The sequence below is a fragment of the Panthera onca genome, chromosome A3 (assembly GCF_046562875.1).
Source record: "Panthera onca isolate mPanOnc1 chromosome A3, mPanOnc1 haplotype 2, whole genome shotgun sequence".
NCBI lineage: Eukaryota > Metazoa > Chordata > Mammalia > Carnivora > Felidae > Panthera > Panthera onca.
The window spans coordinates 115,906,953-115,926,988 of NC_138341.1; the positions used below are offsets into that span (position 1 = coordinate 115,906,953).

Below are 20,036 nucleotides of genomic sequence, written 5' to 3' on the forward strand. Positions count from 1 at the left end.
GAAGTCTCCACTGGCTTAGCTCTCTCTGTCACACTGGTAAGATCTTTAATAACAAGGTTGGGAAAGATGGTTAAAAAAATCAACACAATCTCTTACATGAGCATTGTCAAAATGAAAAAGAAATACTAAAAAATTTACACTTAGAACATGCCAAGGAAGAGATGGCAATCTGCTCCCTAAATGTGATCTGAGGCCATGTCACAGCAAGGTTTAGGGCTCACTTTTCTCTGTAATACAACAGACCCCAAAACTTTACATACTTTAACATAGGTACCAAAGTAATATGCTAAATTCTCTCATATTCAAACAAATTGATATGAAATACTATAAAACAAAGAGCTGGGTCCTGATATTAACGATAGGTGATTTTTTTTCCATTGAGGGAAATGGATGACAATCTCCTTTGTGGAAAACTTCCCCCAATATTGTGCTCGTCTCTTGGGAAGAGACAGGACATTAGCAACAATCCATAGGAGCTTCAAAGTGAGGCTATATTAAATTATCATCATGCCTTCCCCTTATAAGGTTTGCTGCAATTCCGACAGCTATGGTACCAAAAGCCATGCTTTAATGGAATCTTACTAAAGTATTACTTCCTTTTATAGGAAGGTTTAATTTCAGAAAACAGATCTGTAAGAAGGAGGATCTCAGAACCCACTCATTGTTTATAACATAGGCCTTGATGTGGCCAGATCACCTACGTGAGCACATAATCTGCTCTATGAAAGCATCAAGACCTAAAGCTCACTTAAAAATTTTTGTTTTAGTCCATTTAAGGACCAATTTTTCAATGTCCTGAAAAACGCTCTGTAGACAAATATGCATTTGTCCTTTCTTTAGCAGTGACAAGTCCCCATTTGCATGCTTCCACTATAATTAAATCAGGAATCACATTTGCAGGAGGGACTACCCAGCTTCCACTGATCCAGGACTAGATGCCCAGAACAGTGAAGTTTGGAACTGAAACATTCTTGCATTTTCTAAAAAGTTCTTAGGATTTAAATATCAGAGCCTGCACGTCAGTAAAATTAATTACAAGAGAGTGAAGAGACTGATGAGCAACTTAATTTCACCAGAAACCATGAGAACATGCCTTTGCTATGTTGCACTAAAGATGCAAGGGTTTTTTTCTGGGTAGGCAATGGGTGTCTTTTGGTGGGGATATGTTCATCAGATGACAGTATTACTGGCACTCTCTATACCTTACTGAAAAGCTCCAAGCACATTCATGTGCACTAGATCAATGATTAATAAGATAAATAATAAACATGGAGATGGATAAGTTTTACTGTAATCGTTTTACCTCTCACACATTAAGCTCCATTGCTTTTTCTTCATACAAGAGGCACCTTACAAAATAAATAAATAAATCTCCTTTAGGTATAACTGGTGGAATTCCCTCTCTAAGGAGCAGGCATTGGCATTATAAACTATAAAAGTCAATGATCTCTGAAATTATTCCCCTTTAACACTTTAATCAAACTTAACAAATACCATGCTTACTACTTTACTAAGATTATCAAACTTGAAAACTTGAAGGGCCTTTTCCCCAAAAGACCCTGTATTTATTTTTTTCATTTTTGCTCTATTGCATAATCTTAATTTTTTTTCAACAGCTGAGCAGTTTAAATTAATAAAATGCATGTTTCTTCTGGACATCTTATCAGTCCAAGATCAAGCAAAAGTAATTTAAAAAACAAAATGAAAATCTCTATATTGAGTTTTACCTGCATTTTCATCCAGAGGGCTAGCTTAAATGTAACCAGTAAGATGCTGCATAATGTATCAAGTCAATAATGTATCAAGTTAACTAAGTTACATCAAGTGTCACCACTACATCCACAAAGCCAAATAATTACATCCTCCCTCCATTAACTCTAAAAATTGAAGTTCTACTAAGATCTATCTCCAGTAAATTTATCAACACAAATAGCTTCAGTGCTCCTCACCTCCTAGGCCTGGATGTAAACTCTGTGGCCCCTGGTTTGGTGGCTGCTGCTGCATCACCATGAAGTTAGGTGGCACATTTCCCTGTTGAACCATAGGATTCCGACCGGGAGAGCTGACGGGCTGCTGAAATCCCTGGGGAAGTGGGTTATTTTGAGGTGGCCTTGGTCCCATCTGCTGCTGAGTTTGGTTAACCGTTGGGGAGGATGCAGGGGATCCCTGCTGGAAGGAGGAGGGTGAGGAGGCAGGAGACTTGTTGGTGAGGTGGGGCTGCTGCAGGGGGGTTGGGACCCTGGAGGGCCCTCCCTGCAAGCTCTTCATCTGAGGAGCTGTGAACTGGCCTGGGTTGCTCATCTGAGGAAAGTTTGTATGGGCTTGTGAGGCTTGCTGGCTGCCAAAGGGATATGGAGGGGGCGGGTGGGAAGGTGTCTGTACCGTGGCTAAGGATGGTCTTGCCTGGAGCTGCTGTTGCATTGGGCCAGGCAAGGGAGCCTTCTTCCACCCTTGGCTTGCAGTCATTGTGCCCAGAGAACCCTGGGCTGGAGGAGGCTGAAGGGCTCCAGAAGGCAGCTGGTTCCAGCCTGGAGGAACAGGCACCTGAGTTGGGGCAGTAAACTGGGGTCTCATTCCCTGTGGCTGTTGCTGCTGATGCTGCTGTGGGGGTCTTGCCTGCAACTGCTGCTGCTGCTGCTGCTGCTGCTGCTGCTGCTGCTGCTGTTGCTGCTGTTGTTGTTGTTGCTGTTGCTGCTGCTGCTGCTGCTGCTGCTGCAGCTGGGGAAAATTAGCTGGGTTCATTTGTCTGTTCACAGGGACAGGCTGCATTGGGTGGTGCGGGGGAGCTAAAGATCCTGAGGGATGATTTTGCTGCTGTATATGGAGCCCAGAGAGGAGTGGATCCATTGCATCTGTTTAAAGACAGTCAACAAAGCAATAATTAAACTACTGCAACCCTAGATCCTACAGTAGTCCTGGCAATCATGAAAAATATAGAGTAAAATCCCCTGGTACCTTCAATGAAATGTTTGCGAACACCTTCTATATGCAAAGCAACACACCAAGATGACAGAAAGATGGATACTGTCTAGAAAGAGCTTATGGTTCAAAAGTGGATATAAGAGCCAAACATAAAATGTGGAGAGCAGTATTTTCCAAAGCATATTCTTGGGAACTATGTTCATTAGTGTTATAAGAAAATAAAACAAAATACAGTCAATTTGGTTTGGGAAACAACTGAACCTAACCACCTTAGACAGGTTTCTTCATGGCAGGACTTCCAGTGCCTCCAATACATTAATTCTGAATCTCTAGGGAGGAGGTAACATATGATGCACTTACCAAATTTATTATGGAATTCTCTGCCAAGAAGTATCTTGCAGGACTAAGTAGCCCAAGGAATGCATTGTTAGGAATGTTGGGTTGTAACTGATAAGAGAAAGAGAAATTCTGAGAAGGAAATGGACTTTCAACTTGAAGAAATAGGGCAGATTTTGTGAAGAAGGTGGCATTTAAGTTGGGCAGTTAGGAACGTGGAATCAGAAATAGCTGAATTTTGTAATGATCTCTGCAGAGAGTTCCAGCCTCTTTAAGCCACAAAGATTGGAGGTCATTACCTGACTGAGAAGCAGGGCGAGGAGTCCTGGGCTGCAGCTCTGAATTGGGGCCTGGTGCCATCATGGAAGATGACACATTTCCACTCTGGGGTATCATAACAGTGGCAGGGCTGGTCATCCTTATTAGTCCTAAAGGAAAAAGAAAATCTGTAGAATAGAGTAGTGGAATTGGCACAACATTTGTTTTTAAGTAAAATATTTCAAGAAGATAAAAAGGTATGGAAAATTTATGTACCCATCATCTACCTTGTTAATTAACATTTTGCCCCATTCCCTTCAGATACATATGTAGATACAGCAGAAGTCCCCACTCCTTCCCAATCTCTTTCCACTCCCACTCTCTTATGATTGGGATTAATAGTTACATGCATGTTTATCTTTTCTACATATGCGGAATGTATGTATGCTTTTCTGTATGCTTTTAATCTTTGTATAACTGGCAAAGTCTGTCTTCTTCAGTTTCCTTTTTCTCTTAGTATTATTTTTTGAGATCCATCCATCCTGACTGCTATTTTATGGAACCCACACATTTATTCTCCTGCTGATGAATAGTAAGATTCTCCCTCCCACTGCCCTGAATTTTCAATCTTATAATTCTGCAATGTCATGTATTCTTGTGGACATGTGTCTTTAGACTATATACCCAGAATTCCTAGGTTTTAAATTATAAGCATCTTCCATCTTAGTAGATATTGCCAAACTGCTCTCATAAGTGGTTATGCTAGGGGTGCCTGGCTGGCTCAGTCAGAGGAGCATATGACTCCTGATCTCGGGATCATGAGTTCAAGCCTCATGTTGGGTAAGAGATTACTTAGGTAAATAAATAAACTTAAAAAAAAAGTGGCTATTCCAATTTATATTCCAACTAGCAATTTGAGAACTCCTCTTGTTCCGTGTCTTTCCAATTTCTGACACTGCTAAGGCTTTATAGGATTTACCATCTATATTAGTAAGTGAAAATATATTATCCTCTCTTCATGTCTTTGCTTTCTGGCATCAAGATTAAAAAGTAACTTCAAAATAGAGCAGAAAAGCATCTTTCCTCTTTTTCTATGCTCTGGAAGAACATGTGTATCTGTTCTTTAAATGCTTAGTAAACTTACCTGGAAACTATCTGGGCCTGTGGGTTATGCTAATTAATTCATAAGGAGACAGATTTTTAATTATTTCACAATTTCTTAAATACAGATTTTTCAAGTTTTCTTAAGTCAGTTTTGGTTAAATTATATTTTCAAGAAAACTGTTAATTTGCTGCTGCTTCAAAATTTATTAGGCTAAAGTTATTCACAACCTTTTTCCATTCATTGAGATATAATTCACATAGTATAAAATTCACCCTTTTAATTTTTATTTTATGATTCTACTTCTAAACTTTTTAAAGTTTTTTAAAAAATATAATTTATTGTCAAGTTAGCTAATATACAGTATATACAGTGTGCTCTTGGCTTTGGGAGTAGATTCCCATGATCCCAGCCCTTACATACAACACCCAGTGCTCATCCCAACAAGTGTCTTCCTCAATGCCCATCACCTATTTTCCCTTCCTCCTCGCCACCCCTCCCCCGCAATCAACACAGCTTGTTCTCCGTATTTAAGAGTCTCTTATAGTTTGCCTCCCTCTCCGTTTGAGACTATTTTTTCCCCTTCCCTTCCCCCAAGGTCTTCTGTTAAGTTTCTCAAATTCCACATATGAGTGAAAACCTATGGTACCTGTCTCTGACTTATTTCACTTAGCACAATACCCTTCAGTCCCATCCATGTTGCTGCAAATGGCATGATTTCACTCTTTCTCATTGCCAAGTAGTATTCCATTGTATATATAAGACACATCTTCTTTATCCATTCATCAGTTGATGGACATTTGGGCTCTTTCCATAATTTGGTTATTGTTGATAGCACTGCTCCAAACATTGGGGTACATGTACCCCTATGAATCAGCACTCCTGTATCCCGTGGATAAATGCCTAGTGGTGCTGTTGCTGGGTCATAGAGTAATTCTATTTTTAATTTTTTTTTTTTGAGGAAGCTCCATACTGTTTTCCAGAGTGGCTGCACCAGTTTGCATCACTACCAACAGAGCAAGAGGGTTCCCATTTCTCCCCATCCTGGTCAACATCTGTTGTTTCCTGAGTTGTTAATTTTAGCCACTCTGACTGGTATGAGGAGGTATCTCAATGTGGTTTTGATTTGTATTTCCCTGACATACTATAAAACTCACCCTTAAAAAAATTTTTTTTTATTTTTTGAGAGCGAGCAAGCACAAGCTGGGCAGGGACAGAGGGGGAGGAAGGAAGAGAATCTGTGCTGACTACACAGCCCAATATGGGGCTCAATCTCACGGAGTATGAGATCATGACCTGAGCTGAAATCAAGAGTCAGACGCTTAACCCGCTTAACCTACTGAGACACCCAGGTGCCCCAAAATTCACCCTTTTGAAGTGTACACTTTTTTCTTTCTTTACATTGCTTATGACTTCTTTTTGTTTTACCAGGTTCATCAGTTTTAGTTGTTTTTTTCAAACAAACATCTTTGGTTTTGCTGCTTTGTTCTATTTTTAATTTATACTTTATCTCTGCTCTTATCTTTATTACTTCCTTCCTCCTAAGTTATTATTACTCTGTTCTTTTTCTCAATTCTTAGGTCAGAAACTTAGATTCTTAATTTTCAGTTCATGTTCTGCTCTCATATAGTTATCTTAGGGCTTAAATTTTCTTCCAAGCCCTGTATTGGTTACATCTCACAAATTTGGTATGTATTTTTGCTGTCCACCATGATTGCTTTTAAATCATGGATATTCAGAATATATTTTACATTTTCTAAAAATACAGCATATTTTGGTTAGCTATGTTTTGTTTGCCACTGACTTAATTGTACTGTGGTCATAGAACATGATCTGTGTGATACCAATATTTGGTATTTAATGAAACTTGGTTTTAGAAACACACATAGTCAATTTGTATAAATGTTCCATTTGTACTTGAAAAAATTAAAATTCCCGAATTAGTAGTGCATGTTTTCTATATACCTCCATTATGTCAAACTTTTTTTCTTATGTTATTCAAGTTTTATCCTTACTAATTTTCAAAATAAGCTTAATACATCAATTACTAACACAGGTGTGTTAACAGGTCTCTGAAGATGTGATATCTCCATGAATCCTGTCCACTTTTGTCTCACATATTTTAAGGCTAGGTTAGTAAGTACATAAAAGTTTAGCTGTCTTCCTGATGAATATTTCCTCTTATATCATACAGAGACCCTATTTACCCTAATGCTTTTTATCTTAAAGTCTGTTGATATACCCTTTTTCTTGGTTAATATTCACATGTATTATCTTTTTTTCCATCCTTTTAACTATGAACTGTGTTCTTATGTTTTATGTGCTTCCTGTAAAAGCACATAAGTAAGCCTGAGATTATTATTCAATCTGATTAATCACCATCTTTTTATCAGTGTTCATAATATGTTTACCTGTACTGTTACTATATATTTTGATTCATTTTATCATCTTAGGATACCACTGCTCTTTACTCCTTCTTTCTATGGTGATTTCCTATTTTTTCTATGCTGTTTTCCTAATTTTCTTGGATTTTACTGGATTTTTTCTAACATGCCCTTCCTTTCTACCTCTCCACTACTAGTTTAGGAGTTATACATTTTAGGAGTGCCTTGGTCAACTTCAGCTTAGGTCATGATCTCACGGTTCATGGGTTTGAGCCCCACATCGGGCTCTGTGCTGACACCTAAAAGCATGAAGCCTGCTTCAGATTCTGTGTCTCCATCTCTCTCTGCCCCTTGCCCATTTGCACTCTGTCTTTCTCTCTCTCTCTCTCTCTCTCTCTCTCAAAAATAAACATTAAAAGATTAAAAAAAAAAGTTATACATTTTACTTCTATTATTTTAATGATATCTTTAAAATGTCAACAGACATAATTTAAAGAGTATGCTTTATTTAAAGTATTTATTTCAAGTATTGCTAAATAAGCCAATACTTATGTAGATTTGCCCCATGTTTACCAATTATTTAGCTCACCATTCCTTCTTGGATCTTATTTCTTCCATCTTAGGGTCAATTTTCTTCTTCCTGAAGTAGATTCTTGAGCACTGCAATTAGCAAGAGTCTGGCAATGGTAACTTCTCTTAGTGTCTTTGAAAATGTATTTAAAAAAAAATTTTTTTTAATGTTTATTTATTATTGAGAGACAGAGAGACACAGAGCATGAGCAGGTGAAGGGCCAAGAGATGGAGAGACACAGAATCTGAAGCAGGCTCCAGGCTCTGAGCTGTCAGCACAGAGCCAGATGTGGGGCTCGAACTCACAACCGTGAGATCATGACCTGAGCCAAAGTCGGACGCTTAACCGACTGAGCCACCCAGGTGCCCCAAAAATGTATTTTATACTACTCTTGATAGTACAGATAGGTTTAAAATTCTAGGCTGTCAATTATTTTCTCATCACTTTGAAAATATTATTTCAATGTTTCCTGGCTTCCAGGGTTGCTACTGAGAAATCAGCTGTGATCTGATAGTTTTCTCTTTGTAAATAATTGATCCTTTATTGTGAGTTGCTTTTAACATTCTCTTTGTTTTTTGTTTTATAGTTTTTCAAATTTGTGTCAAACATGGATTTAATTTTAATTTATATTGCTCAGTATTTCTGAGGATTCACATCTTTCACCAATGTTGGAAAAAATTTCAGCCATTCTCTCTGTTGTCGTCTTCAATTTCTTTATTTTCTTCTTCTGGAACCCTTTTCAGATATATGTTAAATCTCATTTTATCCATCATGTCTCTTGACCTCTTTCATATTCCCATCTCTTTATTTTTAATTTGCTGCATTCTAGGTAATTTCTTCATATTAACCTTCCAATTCAGCTGTGTCTAGTTTGCTGAACAAGTTATTTACTTCAATAATTTTTAAATTTCTAGAAGTTCTGGGTTTTTTCCCCAAAATTCTGGGGTTTTTTTAATTAAAAAATTTTTTTTAATGTTTTATTTTTGAGAGAGACAGAGAGTGATCTTGCACAAACCGCAAGATCATGACCTGAGCCAAAGTTGGATGCTTAACCGACTGACCCACCCAGGCACACCTCAAATTTTATTTAATGTTTATTTATTTTTGAGAGAGACAGAGAGTATGAGTGGGGAAGAGGCAGAGAGGGAGAGGGAGACACAGAATCAGAAGCAGGCTCCAGGCTCTGAGCTATCAGTACAGAGCCCAATGTGGGGCTCAAACCCACAAATGGGGAGATCATGACCTGAGCCAAAGTTGGATGCTTAACCAACTGAGCCACCCAGGTGCCATTCCAAAATTCTGTTTTAATGGTGTCTTGTTCTCTTGTGATTTTCATCATTTTAAACACCCTGATACTCCTACTATTATAAATTATCTAGAATTTTGGAGGGAGGGAGTCTAGTCCTACATTTTATGAATCTGGAGTATAAACTCATTTATACTAGGGCTTTAACTATGAGAAGTCTGCAATGGCTCAGGTTGAGAATGTGTCCCTCCAGAGCATCAACAATTATTACCAGTCTAGAACCACTTAATAATTTAGCTTGACTGTTCCAGGGTCATTTCAATAATATATTAAATGTCCAGGGTGCCTGGGTGGCTCAGTAGGTTAAGCGGCCGACTTCGGCTCAGGTCATGATCTCACGGTCCGTGAGTTCGAGCCCCGCATCGGGCTCTGTGCTGACAGCTCAGAGCCTGGAGCCTGTTTCAGATTCTGTGTCTCCCTCTCTCTCTGCCCCTCCCCTGTTCACGCTCTGTCTCTGTCTCAAAAATAAATAAATGTTAAAAAAATAATAATAATATATTAAATGTCCAACATGAATCAGAGTAGAAAAGACAATTCCATAATCACCATTTCCCCACCTCCCAACTAGAGCCCAGGCCAAGACACATAAGTTTTGCATTTGTCTCCCTCTGTGTCAGAGGGTGAAAATTTTCTAATCTACCTTTCACTGAAAATTCTAGTTTCAAATTGATAACTTCCTTCTTTATGTAGACCCAAGCCAAGATTTCATATTTTATCCCTTCCTGGCCATTCAAACTCAGAGCCTTTGGTCCCTGCAGAATCTCTTCATTTGTTTACTGCTACTTAAATTTTCATTTTTGACTTCTTTTTCACTCTGGGGATTTCCTTTGAGTTCTTACAAGGTCAGCCATGCATTAAATGTTATATTTTGTCTAGCATTCTTGGGTGTTTTGTAGTTGGGACAGTTGGATAAATGTTTATCTGTCTATAACTGGATTTGTCTCTGAGAAACCCCCCTCCATTTTTCAAAGATGGTAATTAGACAGTAAGAAAGTTCTCTGGAGATAAGAAACAGGTTTTCTCAGTTTACAATGAGCTTTCTATCTCCAGAAATGTTCAAGAGCATGCTGACTACATGTTCAGTAATGACACTCTAACATATATTCCAGCACTAGGTAGGAATCTGCACGAGATCCATGGTTCTCAACTGGGGGCAATTTTGTCCCCCAGAGAATGTTTGGCAACATCTGAAGACATTTTTGTTGGCACAACTAGGGGGGAAGGTGTGGTAGTGCTATTGGCATCTGGTAGGTAGAGGCCAAGCAGGCTGCTAAACATCCCACAATGCACAGGACAGCTGCCCACAGCAAAAGATGATCAGCCCAAAATATTAACAGTGACAAGGTCAAGAAACCATGACTAAATGACTATGGCACCCTTACTAATCTTGGCAGTTCTATATGGCTACAAAAAAATTAAAAAAAAAAAGCCTATGGATTAAAAAAGGCTTTTAATTACAAAAGACTTCTGGCTTATCAGTCAACTTCTGTTGCCAGTGCTAAGCGAAGAAAGTAATACTAAGAATAATTGACAATCCAAGACATTCTAGACAGACAATTCCAAAGTCATTTATTATTGTTTTAGAGGGTAGTTAAGATCTCTTTCCCTTAAAACTTTCTCTGTTTATAAATGTTCAACCTAATATTAAATTTTATTTGCAACCATTGTCCCAATGGACATCAGAGAAAAATATTCCTAAAATACGCTTGGCAGTAAAGAAAGATACCTAGGGGTTAAAATGTTGGTATGACTACAGATCATTACTTCAACTTTATTATTCCTTCAACTTTGTATTACATATATTAGCACAATCAGTAACCTTCATTAAATTCCAATCTAACTTGATTTCAACCTTAAGCTTCTAAGTTTCCTATGTTGACAATGAACTATATCACTATAATTTACACTTACATCCTAGAGATGCTTAGTAAATATGCCTGCTATTTGCCAGATACTTGCATTAGTGTGTTCATGTCAGTTTTAATAGAGTCCTAAAAATGTAAGGCTGGAAGGGATCCACAGCATTCTTTCTAGGACGTAAATATGTTTCCAGGCAATTACGGCCAGTAAATATTAAGTCATTTGTCCAGGAGTTAAGACTAAAACCCAGATTTCTTGTCTCTCATTCTAGATCTATTCTTTTACTAACTATATGCAACTTGGCCAGAGTTTTCCCACTCTGGTTCTTCAGTAGTGGCACTAGCATCACTGATTATCTCTCATTAAGCTACCATAATACCAAATGCTCAGATTTCTGTGGAGAACTATAACTATACTGACTCCCTACTACAGGTACCAGGATAGGTACTGTTTATCTGCCATGTGGTATTCCGTAACAGCTCAACAGCACAGGTCCTGACATATAATAGGAACTCTGTAAATGTCAGCTACATGGCTCAGGGCTCATCCACCTTCAAACATGAGCACAAAAGACTGTAGGCATTACTATCTGATTTTTTAGGTGAAGAAACTATTGCTTGGAGAGGTACGGCGACTAGCTTGAGGTAACCAGGAAATGGCACTGCCAGGATAAAAATCTAGTCCCAATTTTATATGGCCAAGTCTTCAGCTACAGTTTGGAATAATGGTTTTATAAATTAAGTTTCTCCACTCTGCTCTATTTCTTCCAGAGCTACTGTGGTAAGTGGGAATGTGAATGACTCAGTATAGTTTCAGGTGGTTACTCTGCTTCAACCACAGCAGCTGTACTTTTCTGGTTTATTTGAATAAAAGGTCCTAAAGCAGAAAAAGTTTGAAAGCCACTAATGTAGTGATAAGAGCACTGGACTAGGAGTTAAATCCGTGATATTAGTCTATTTCTACTTGACCCTGGGTAAACTGCTTTCTTTCTGTGAGCTTCAGTTTCCTCAGCTTTAAATGAGAGAGTCCACTCAATTCTAATATTTTGTGATTCACAGAATGTTGAGTTCATTCTCTAAAGAAGAAATCTCAGTTTTACTAGAAAAGTTAACAAATAATTTATAACTCTCTCAAATTCTAAATATCTAAAAACACATATTCTTCCACATATTCTTCAGATTCCACATAAACACAAAGAACTTTCGGCTCAGATTCTCAGCCTCATAGAAAATGGGTGGCAATTGGAAAGCTACATACTCCATTATACTATAAACATTCTGAAGGTAAAAAACATTTTATTCATTTCTTTTTTTTTTAATTTTATCTTCTTTATTTTATTTTTTTAAAAACAAAAATTTTTTAATGTTGATTTATTTTTGAGAGACAGAGACAGAGTGCGAGTTGGGGAGGGATAAAGAGAGAGGGAAACACAGAATCTACAGCAGGCTCGAGGCTCTGAGCTGTCAGCACAGAGCCTGACGAGGGGCTCAAACCCATGAACTGCCAAGATCATGACCTGAGCGATGCTTAACTGACTGAGCCACCCAGGCGCCCCTATTTTATTCACTTCTATCTCCAACACTTTGAGCAGAGTCTGTCCTACAATAAGAACTCAACAAATGTTTGCTGCACAGCTCAGTGCTCATCTATCTACATTTAAGCATGAGCCCATGCTCTGTGATTCTACCTTCCTGAGTGATTTAAGTCTTATTTTCCTAAATCAGTAAACAGTGATGTGTCGGGAACCCCCACCTATTTTGCAAAACTCAAATGATCATACATTAGCAGATAAAGGGAAAAAGGAAACCAGTAAAATGTCATATAACTGAGTGGGAGATCTCACCTGGACCACCTGCCATGGGAAATGTCGCCTCCATCCTAACTGAATTTCCGGCTCCCATGGGTCCATTCATTCTCACATCTTGGCTTCGGTTCTGAGCCAAAGCCAGGTTGATAGCACCTTCCCCTGAAAAAATGACAGGTTACAAAAAAGGAAACCATAAGAATAAGACGCAAATGTTTTTTAAAAACAAGTACACAAAAACTTTAGTTTTCTGTGTTTTTAAAGAACTATGGTAAGTTTACCAACCACACAAAGGGGAGGTTCAATACTATATAGGTCTTTCTTCAACTTCACTTGAGTAAGTTTACTTACATGAAGCACAAGGAAAACATAATCAATCCTCACAATACAGCAGATGGACAATCATTAATGATGTATGGTGTCAGGAGAGAGTTTGTAACTCTGAGTGACTATTTTCAACTAGCTCATAGTGTGTGCATGTGTGTGTACATGTCCATGTGTGCAAGAAGGAATTAAATGTTCTCAGAAACTCTCAAACTCCTAGATTACCTTTTGGGAATTTATGACCAGAAGGTAGAGAAAAGAGTAAGTTTAATGGAGAAAGAACATATGATGGTATAGGGACACTGTAGTATTTGTGAGCAAAATCCCATTTCCCTTTCAACTAGTGCAGCATAAACAGATATCCATTAGAGATATTTATGCAATGAAGAGTAGATAGATTGCTACTAATGTACTTTTGCAGCATCTAATTATAAGACCAACACTCACATGAAGTTTTTAATGCTTACAAAATTTCATCTCATCTGAACCTCACAATACCCTGGTAGGTAACATCTAGAAGTGTTCCAACTTATTAGACCCTAAACTTAGAGGTAACTTACTTAAATTTTACTTGGTTTAATGATAAAAAGAAACAAATTTCAGGAGACTTCCTCTGCTTAATCCAAAATTTTGACTATTGTACTGTGGATGATAGCACCACCATGTGGACAGATAGAAGTATAGCTAACCAGTGGCTAAGAAGGTCAAAGGCAGCATTCTTTGGCATCCTTCCTTATGTACTGTAGGGTTCTGGATTACAGAGCCAGATGATAAAGTAGGAAGCTAATGAGGACACAGTAGTTTCCTGTCTTATCACTGATAAGTGACCCTTCTGTATTAAGTATTTCCACCAGGCAGGTAGGCTGGTTGGTCACAGGGAACAAACATCCTACTAATAAGGGACTGATTACCAGGGTTACAAGATGCTCTAAACTGTTTGCCTCTGGGAGTTAGGAATAAAAGAAAAAGAGAATACAGACGTTGAAGGTTTCCAATAAAAGGAAGCAACTATTAATATACCAAACTTAAGACATTCTTTTTTAAAAAAATTTTAATGTGTATTTATTTTTGAGTGAGAGTGAGTGAGAGAGAGAGAGAGACAAAGCACGAGTGGGGTAGGGGCAAAAGAAAGGGAGACACAGAATCCAAAGCAGGCTCCAGGCTCCGAGCAGTCAGCACAGAAACCAATGCGAGGCTCGAACTCACAAACCTGGAGATCATGACCTGAGCCAAAAATGGACACTTAACCAACTGAGCCACCCAGGCTCCCCACTAAGACATTCTAAACAGAAAGAGTATTTATTCTTGAAATGGACATGAGATTATTTCAGTTCTCTGCTTAAAACTGTTCCAATGCTTCCTACTGTTGTAGAAATAAAAGCCAAACTCCTTAACAGGGTATAAAAGGCCTTAGTAATCTATCTAGTCCAGTGCTGTTCAACAGAAATATGAGTCACACATATAATTTTAATTTTTCTAGAAGCCACAGTGAAAAGATAAACAAAAAAACAAACAAAAAAAAAACCCCAGGTGAAATTAATTGTAATATACTTTATTTGACTCAATATATCCATGCTATATCAATATAGCACATGTCAGTTTGAACTAGCCACATATGCTCAACAGCCATACGTGGTTTGTGGCTACCATATTTAAGAGCTCAGATGTGGCTCTTGCCTACCGCTCTAACCTCAACTCACACTATATTCTCCTTCAATAATAAGGATTCAGCCTCAGTGGCATTTTAAAAAATTTCTTAAGCACACAAAGCTGCTTCTCACCTCAAGGCCTTTGCACATATAGTATGTGCAAATAGTTGCCTCTAATAGTTCTACTCTCTTCACATGAGCCAACTTCTCAGTATTCATGTAATCTTAAGTGTCACAGGCTCCAAAAGACCTCCTCCAACTGTCTTATCCAAGGGTAGGTCACCCTTATCAGAACATCGTGTTCTTCTTTTTTTTAATGTTTATTTATTTGGGGGGGGGGAGGGTAGAGAAAGAGGGAGACACAGAATCCGAAGCAGCCTCCAGACTCTGAGCTGTCAGCATGGAGCCCGATGCAGGGCCTGAACTCACAAACCGTGAGACCATGACCTGAGCCAAAGTCGGATGCTTAACTGGCTGAGCCTCCCAGGCACCCCAGAATATCATGTTATTTCTTCAGAGCACATCCCATGTAATGACTTACTCATTCACTTGTTTTATTGTCTGCCTCATCCATTACTATACAAGGATAACCATGAATCTGCCCTGGTTCCTTTTTATATCTTTTGTTCTGGGATAGTTATTAATAGCACCCCTTTGGGGTGCCTGGGTAGTTCAGTTGGTTGAGCATCCAACTTCAGCTCAGGTCATGATCTCGCGGTCCGTGAATTCGAGCCCGCATCGGGCTCTGCGCTGACAGCTCAGAGCCTGGAGCCTGTTTCAGATTCTGTGTCTCCCTCTCTCTCTGACCCTCCCCCCAGTTCATGCTCTGTCTCGGTCTCAAAAATAAATAAAACGTTAAAAAAAAAAAAATTTTTTTTAAAAATAGCACCCCTTTTACTCTCAAAAGTGTCCTAATTTAGATGATAAATTATATGGCCACCCTAATTATATCCTTAATACAGAGAACAGTGTCTAATACATGGTAGGTACTCATTAGCTATTTGAGTATATTATGAATTGTTATCTTATAACCTTACAAAGAACTATAGGCATTTTTCCAAATGATGAATGCATTCCTGGGAAACCCCACATTCTATAAAAACTCACACTGAAAATAATAGGTTTTATGGGAAAAACAATGTTGTTAGGATTTACTCAAAATGTATGTGGCTTTGTAATCAGAGTTCTAATGAAAACATTAACTGGTGGAGGCAATATATCCAAGAACATTTACAGTGGAAATGCCCGGTTAAAGATGCTATGATAATGCAGATTCAGTAAAGCTCTGAGCCATTGGGGCTGCCATTAAAGCAGACACAGGAGGAAGTGAACTTGTCACAAGCAAGAGCCATGCAAGTGCACTTGGGGTGCACTTCTGGGGAAGGTATCTAAATTCTCATCCTTAATTACCTTAAAACAGAGCTGAAAGGACTCCCACCCATGCAGTAGCTGAGTTTTTTTTTTTTTCTTATAATCATCCTTCTATTCTATTTCAGCTTCCCTTGCCTTTTTTATATGAATACACACAATTCTCACATTATAGTGCTATCATTCTCCTATTTGCCAACTGCATATAAGCTAACTGGTGCCAAAGAAACACACATAAAGAACACTACAGGCTCCCAAACTCACTGATTAGGGGTCAGCAAACCACAGCCTATGGGCCCAATCTAGTCTGCTGCCTATATACTTAAATAACATGTAACTGGAACACATCCATGTTTATTCACTTACATATTGCTTATGGCTGTTTTGCACTGCAAGTAGATTGAAATCGTTGTGACAGAGATCTTAGGGCCCACAAAGTCAAAAGAATTTATTCTCTGGCCCTTTACAGAAAAAGTTTGCAGACTTCTGCTTTAAATCACCATGAATTAATAGAGGGGACACAAAATATACTCAAAAAAGATGTCTTCCCAACTCCCTGGCCAAAACTCAAAAAAAGGAAGGGTACAGGGAGTGTTCTTCTATGGAGAACAGGCTGTGCAACCTGACCTTACACCCTTGCAGCAGACACCTCTTACAACTTACAAAGGCATCAGCTTATTACCAGTTTCACAAAAGCAAAGCTGCTGCCACCACTTTCACTCCTGCCCGAATTCTGAGGGAGCACAGAGAGAGAAAAGGAGGTCACCTGGGACACATATGCATACCCTAAAAGTTAAAGGACCCTTTTCTGTAATGTGATAATCACTACCATACGTGAATTTCACAATTTCTTGAAATACATGTTATCTACTTTACTTTCTTGATGGTTCTTATGCTTTAATTTATGGCTATAAAGGGGAGCTAGCACCTTATCTTTTTAAAAGAACTTAAGGGAAGTAGGTCTGATTAAAAGAAGAAACTGGTGTTTTCTTTCTCCAGTGGAAAACACCACCATGTAAGTTTTCAAAGCCCTTTTAACTCACATAAATAGGTAACAGACTATAAAACGTTTAGAGTTTAAGAAACCACTTATGTGTTTTCATAAAATATAAACGGCCTACATAGTGCTATGTAGCCAACAGCTGTTTTACTTCCACTCTTCCCAAAAGTTCATCCTATATCCTATAGATTGCTGTGAATTAATGTTACTTCTCTGGATCCTTTTAGACAATCGACCATTTTTCATAATAGGCTGGTTGTTGTTTAAACCTCTATTCCCTTTTTTATCAAATGATGGGATTTACCCCATTTCTCTACCTATAATCCTCTCTAAATCTTCATTTGTTTGCTGCTATTGCCCCCTTTGGGGCACAGCAACGTACAATCCTACACTGCACAAAATGTGTCTCACTCCTGCACATGAAGTATTAACCTTTTTGGCTGCCAAGGTTTTGTGGCGCATTTAGGCTCTAAGCAAACACGGAGTTAGGAAGGTTTGGCCTACCAGTAGAAGGAAGGCTGAAATCACTGGTTGCCACTATGTCTGCATCAATACAGGAGGGGAAGAAAGGTTCTAGTTCACGGGGCCTCCAAAGATAGAACCTCCTCTGTGCTTCCCCCTTCCTGGTACTTCTCTCTCACAGGTTTGTCTCCCTCACCAAGATCAGGAAATTCTTTTGAGCTTATAACAGCAAGGACCATATTATACTTATCACTGTATTCCAAGCGCTAAAGCAAAGTGATGCTATTATGTGTGTGCTTCCCTTGCCTTCATTCAACATATGTTTACTCAGGAAACTAACATGTTCCAGGAAAACAGAACTACAACAGTGAGCAAAACCAGACATGGTCTCTGCCCTACTGGAGCTTGCAATCTAGGAGAGAATAAAACAATAATGAAACAATTGCTCTGATGAAAGTGTGACATAAATGATCTAAGGACAAAGACCAGACTTTTGTGACAGCATATAACAAAGGACTCTGAATTAGTCAAGGAGTTCAGAAAATATATCCTCAAGAAGATTTAAGCTAATATGTGAAGGCTGAGTAGGTGTTAACTAAGGAAGGGGGAATTGGTAAGGGACAATATTCCATATAGAGAATACATAAATGCAAAGGGCCCATGGCAGGAGGAAGAAATGCATATTCAAGGAACCAGAAGAAAGCTGGAGAGGCTGGAATAGACAGCAAGGAGGAGGGTTGGATGAGTTAAGATTGGATGAGAAAGGTAGAGTAGAGGCCAGACCACACAAGTTCCATGAGGTTAGAGTAAGAAGTTTGGTCTTTATTCTGTGAATAACAGCAAGCCAAAGCAGGGGTTTTAGGCTGGATACTGTGTGTGTGTGTTTGTGTGTGTGTGTGTGTGTGTGTGCGTGTGTGTGTGTATGTGTGTGTAGCATATTTTCATTTTGAAAAGACCATTCTGGCAAAATATTTGAAAAATGAATACTGCTACAAAAAGGACCATTTAGGGCCTCCTAATCTCTGTTAGATGACTAAAGAAATAAATACTAAAGCTTATTTGGTAGACAGAAGCAAATGAAATTAGATATTCCTTAAACAACAGATAAGTTAAAGGGCACCTTCGTGGCTCAGTTGGTCAAGCACCTGACTCTTTGATTTCAGCTCAGGTCATGATCTCACACTTTGTGAGTTCAAGCCCCGAGCTGGGCTCCACGCTAACAGTGCAGAGACTGCTTGGGATTCTCTCTCTCTCTCTCTCTCTCTCTCTCTCTCTCTCTCTCTCTCCCTCTCTCTCTCTGCCTTTCCACTGCTGATGCTCTCTCTCTTCAAATAAATAAATAAACTTAAAAAAAAAAAAAAAAAGACAAATCAGTTCCTGGTCAGGGTGCCAATAAAATCCAAATCTGACAGACAGACAAAATGAGCCAAGGGAATGGAGTCTGAAGCTATGGATGTGGAAGCATCACCCAGACAGAGCCTCAATCCCTCCTTACCCTAAGGTGTGGCAATGGGAAGTACAGGTTACGTGAGTTACTTGGCATTCTGAAACAGGAGGGGAACAGACAAAGCAGCAAAGAAAATCATGCTACATTCTATTGTTGTTATGATCTGGGTCCAGATAGGCACCTTCAATCTGAACGGAGAGAATCCCCAGATCCCGAAGCTGCTGGTTGTTGCTCTGAGCCAGGATCCGTAGCCGCTCCGCTGCTTCCCGGGGGATGTTGAATGTCACACGCACGCTGTTCCAGGGCTCCACCTTCTGTACCTTTAGCTTGCTGGATTCTTGGTCATGAAAGAAAGTGAATAATATTAGTAATCTTTTAACCACCAGAAGACATGGAACAAACAAAACTAACCAAAAGCAAAAGAACAAGGCAGAGCATTGCCTTGGAGTAGCTGTGAGAACTTAGTCTTTGGCATTAGACAGACTTCAAATCTAATTCCAGTTTTAGCACTTAGCACCTGAGTGGCCATGAACAAATTATTCAACCTTTCTGAAACTTACCTTTCTCTTCTTTAAAACCATGAAAAAACTATTTCATGAGAATGTGAGTACTAAATGAGAAAATATATGCCAAAAACCTAGCACAGGCCCTGATATACACACATGCAGTAAATACATGGAAAGCAGTAAGATGGAGTAAGGATTATAAGAGAGAGAAAGAGAGAGACAAGTTTAAATGAATAGACTAAGGTCTATTTCTGGATTCCATTCAATACATGTGAACTGGCATCATGAGAATATTTAAGTCTCAAATTTCATTGAAATTCTATAAATACAAAAATACAGTATGCAGACTATGCCAGTTCATAGTCCTATTTAAATATTAACTAGTATTGGGGCACCTGAGTGGCTCAGTTGGTTAGGCTTCCAACTGATCTCAGCTCAGGTCATGATCTCCAGGTTGTGAGTTTGAGCCCCATGTTGGGCTCCACACTAGGCATGGAGCCTACTTAAAAATAAATAAATAAACAAACAAACAAATAATGAGTATCTCTGTACAAGATATTCACAAAGACAGGAAGAAGATATTTCTTCCAGTGTCCCATAAATCCTTCAATTTAAGAAGGAGGCTTTTTTTGTCTTTGATTTTAAAATTTTTCCTGCTTTAAAAAAATTTAATTTTTTTTTAACATTTATTTATTAATGAGAGAGAGAGACAGAGCATAAGCAGGGGAGGGGCAGAG

The 20,036-nt window shown here is 38.7% G+C and overlaps 1 protein-coding gene across 5 annotated transcripts in view; it reads right to left on the reverse strand.

Annotated features, from left to right (window-relative positions):
- Nucleotides 1-20,036, reverse strand: part of NCOA6 (nuclear receptor coactivator 6) — a 108,445-nt gene that overhangs the window by 31,167 nt on the left and 57,242 nt on the right. For all 5 annotated transcript variants that reach the window (XM_060616137.3, XM_060616132.3, XM_060616122.3 and 2 more), the window contains 4 exons: nucleotides 18,975-19,130; nucleotides 12,583-12,705; nucleotides 3,558-3,686; nucleotides 1,950-2,852 (listed from right to left, as the gene is read on the reverse strand). In XM_060616137.3, coding sequence (XP_060472120.2) covers nucleotides 1,950-2,852; nucleotides 3,558-3,686; nucleotides 12,583-12,705; nucleotides 18,975-19,130 — 1,311 coding nt within the window. The remainder of the gene's footprint in view (nucleotides 1-1,949; nucleotides 2,853-3,557; nucleotides 3,687-12,582; nucleotides 12,706-18,974; nucleotides 19,131-20,036) is intronic.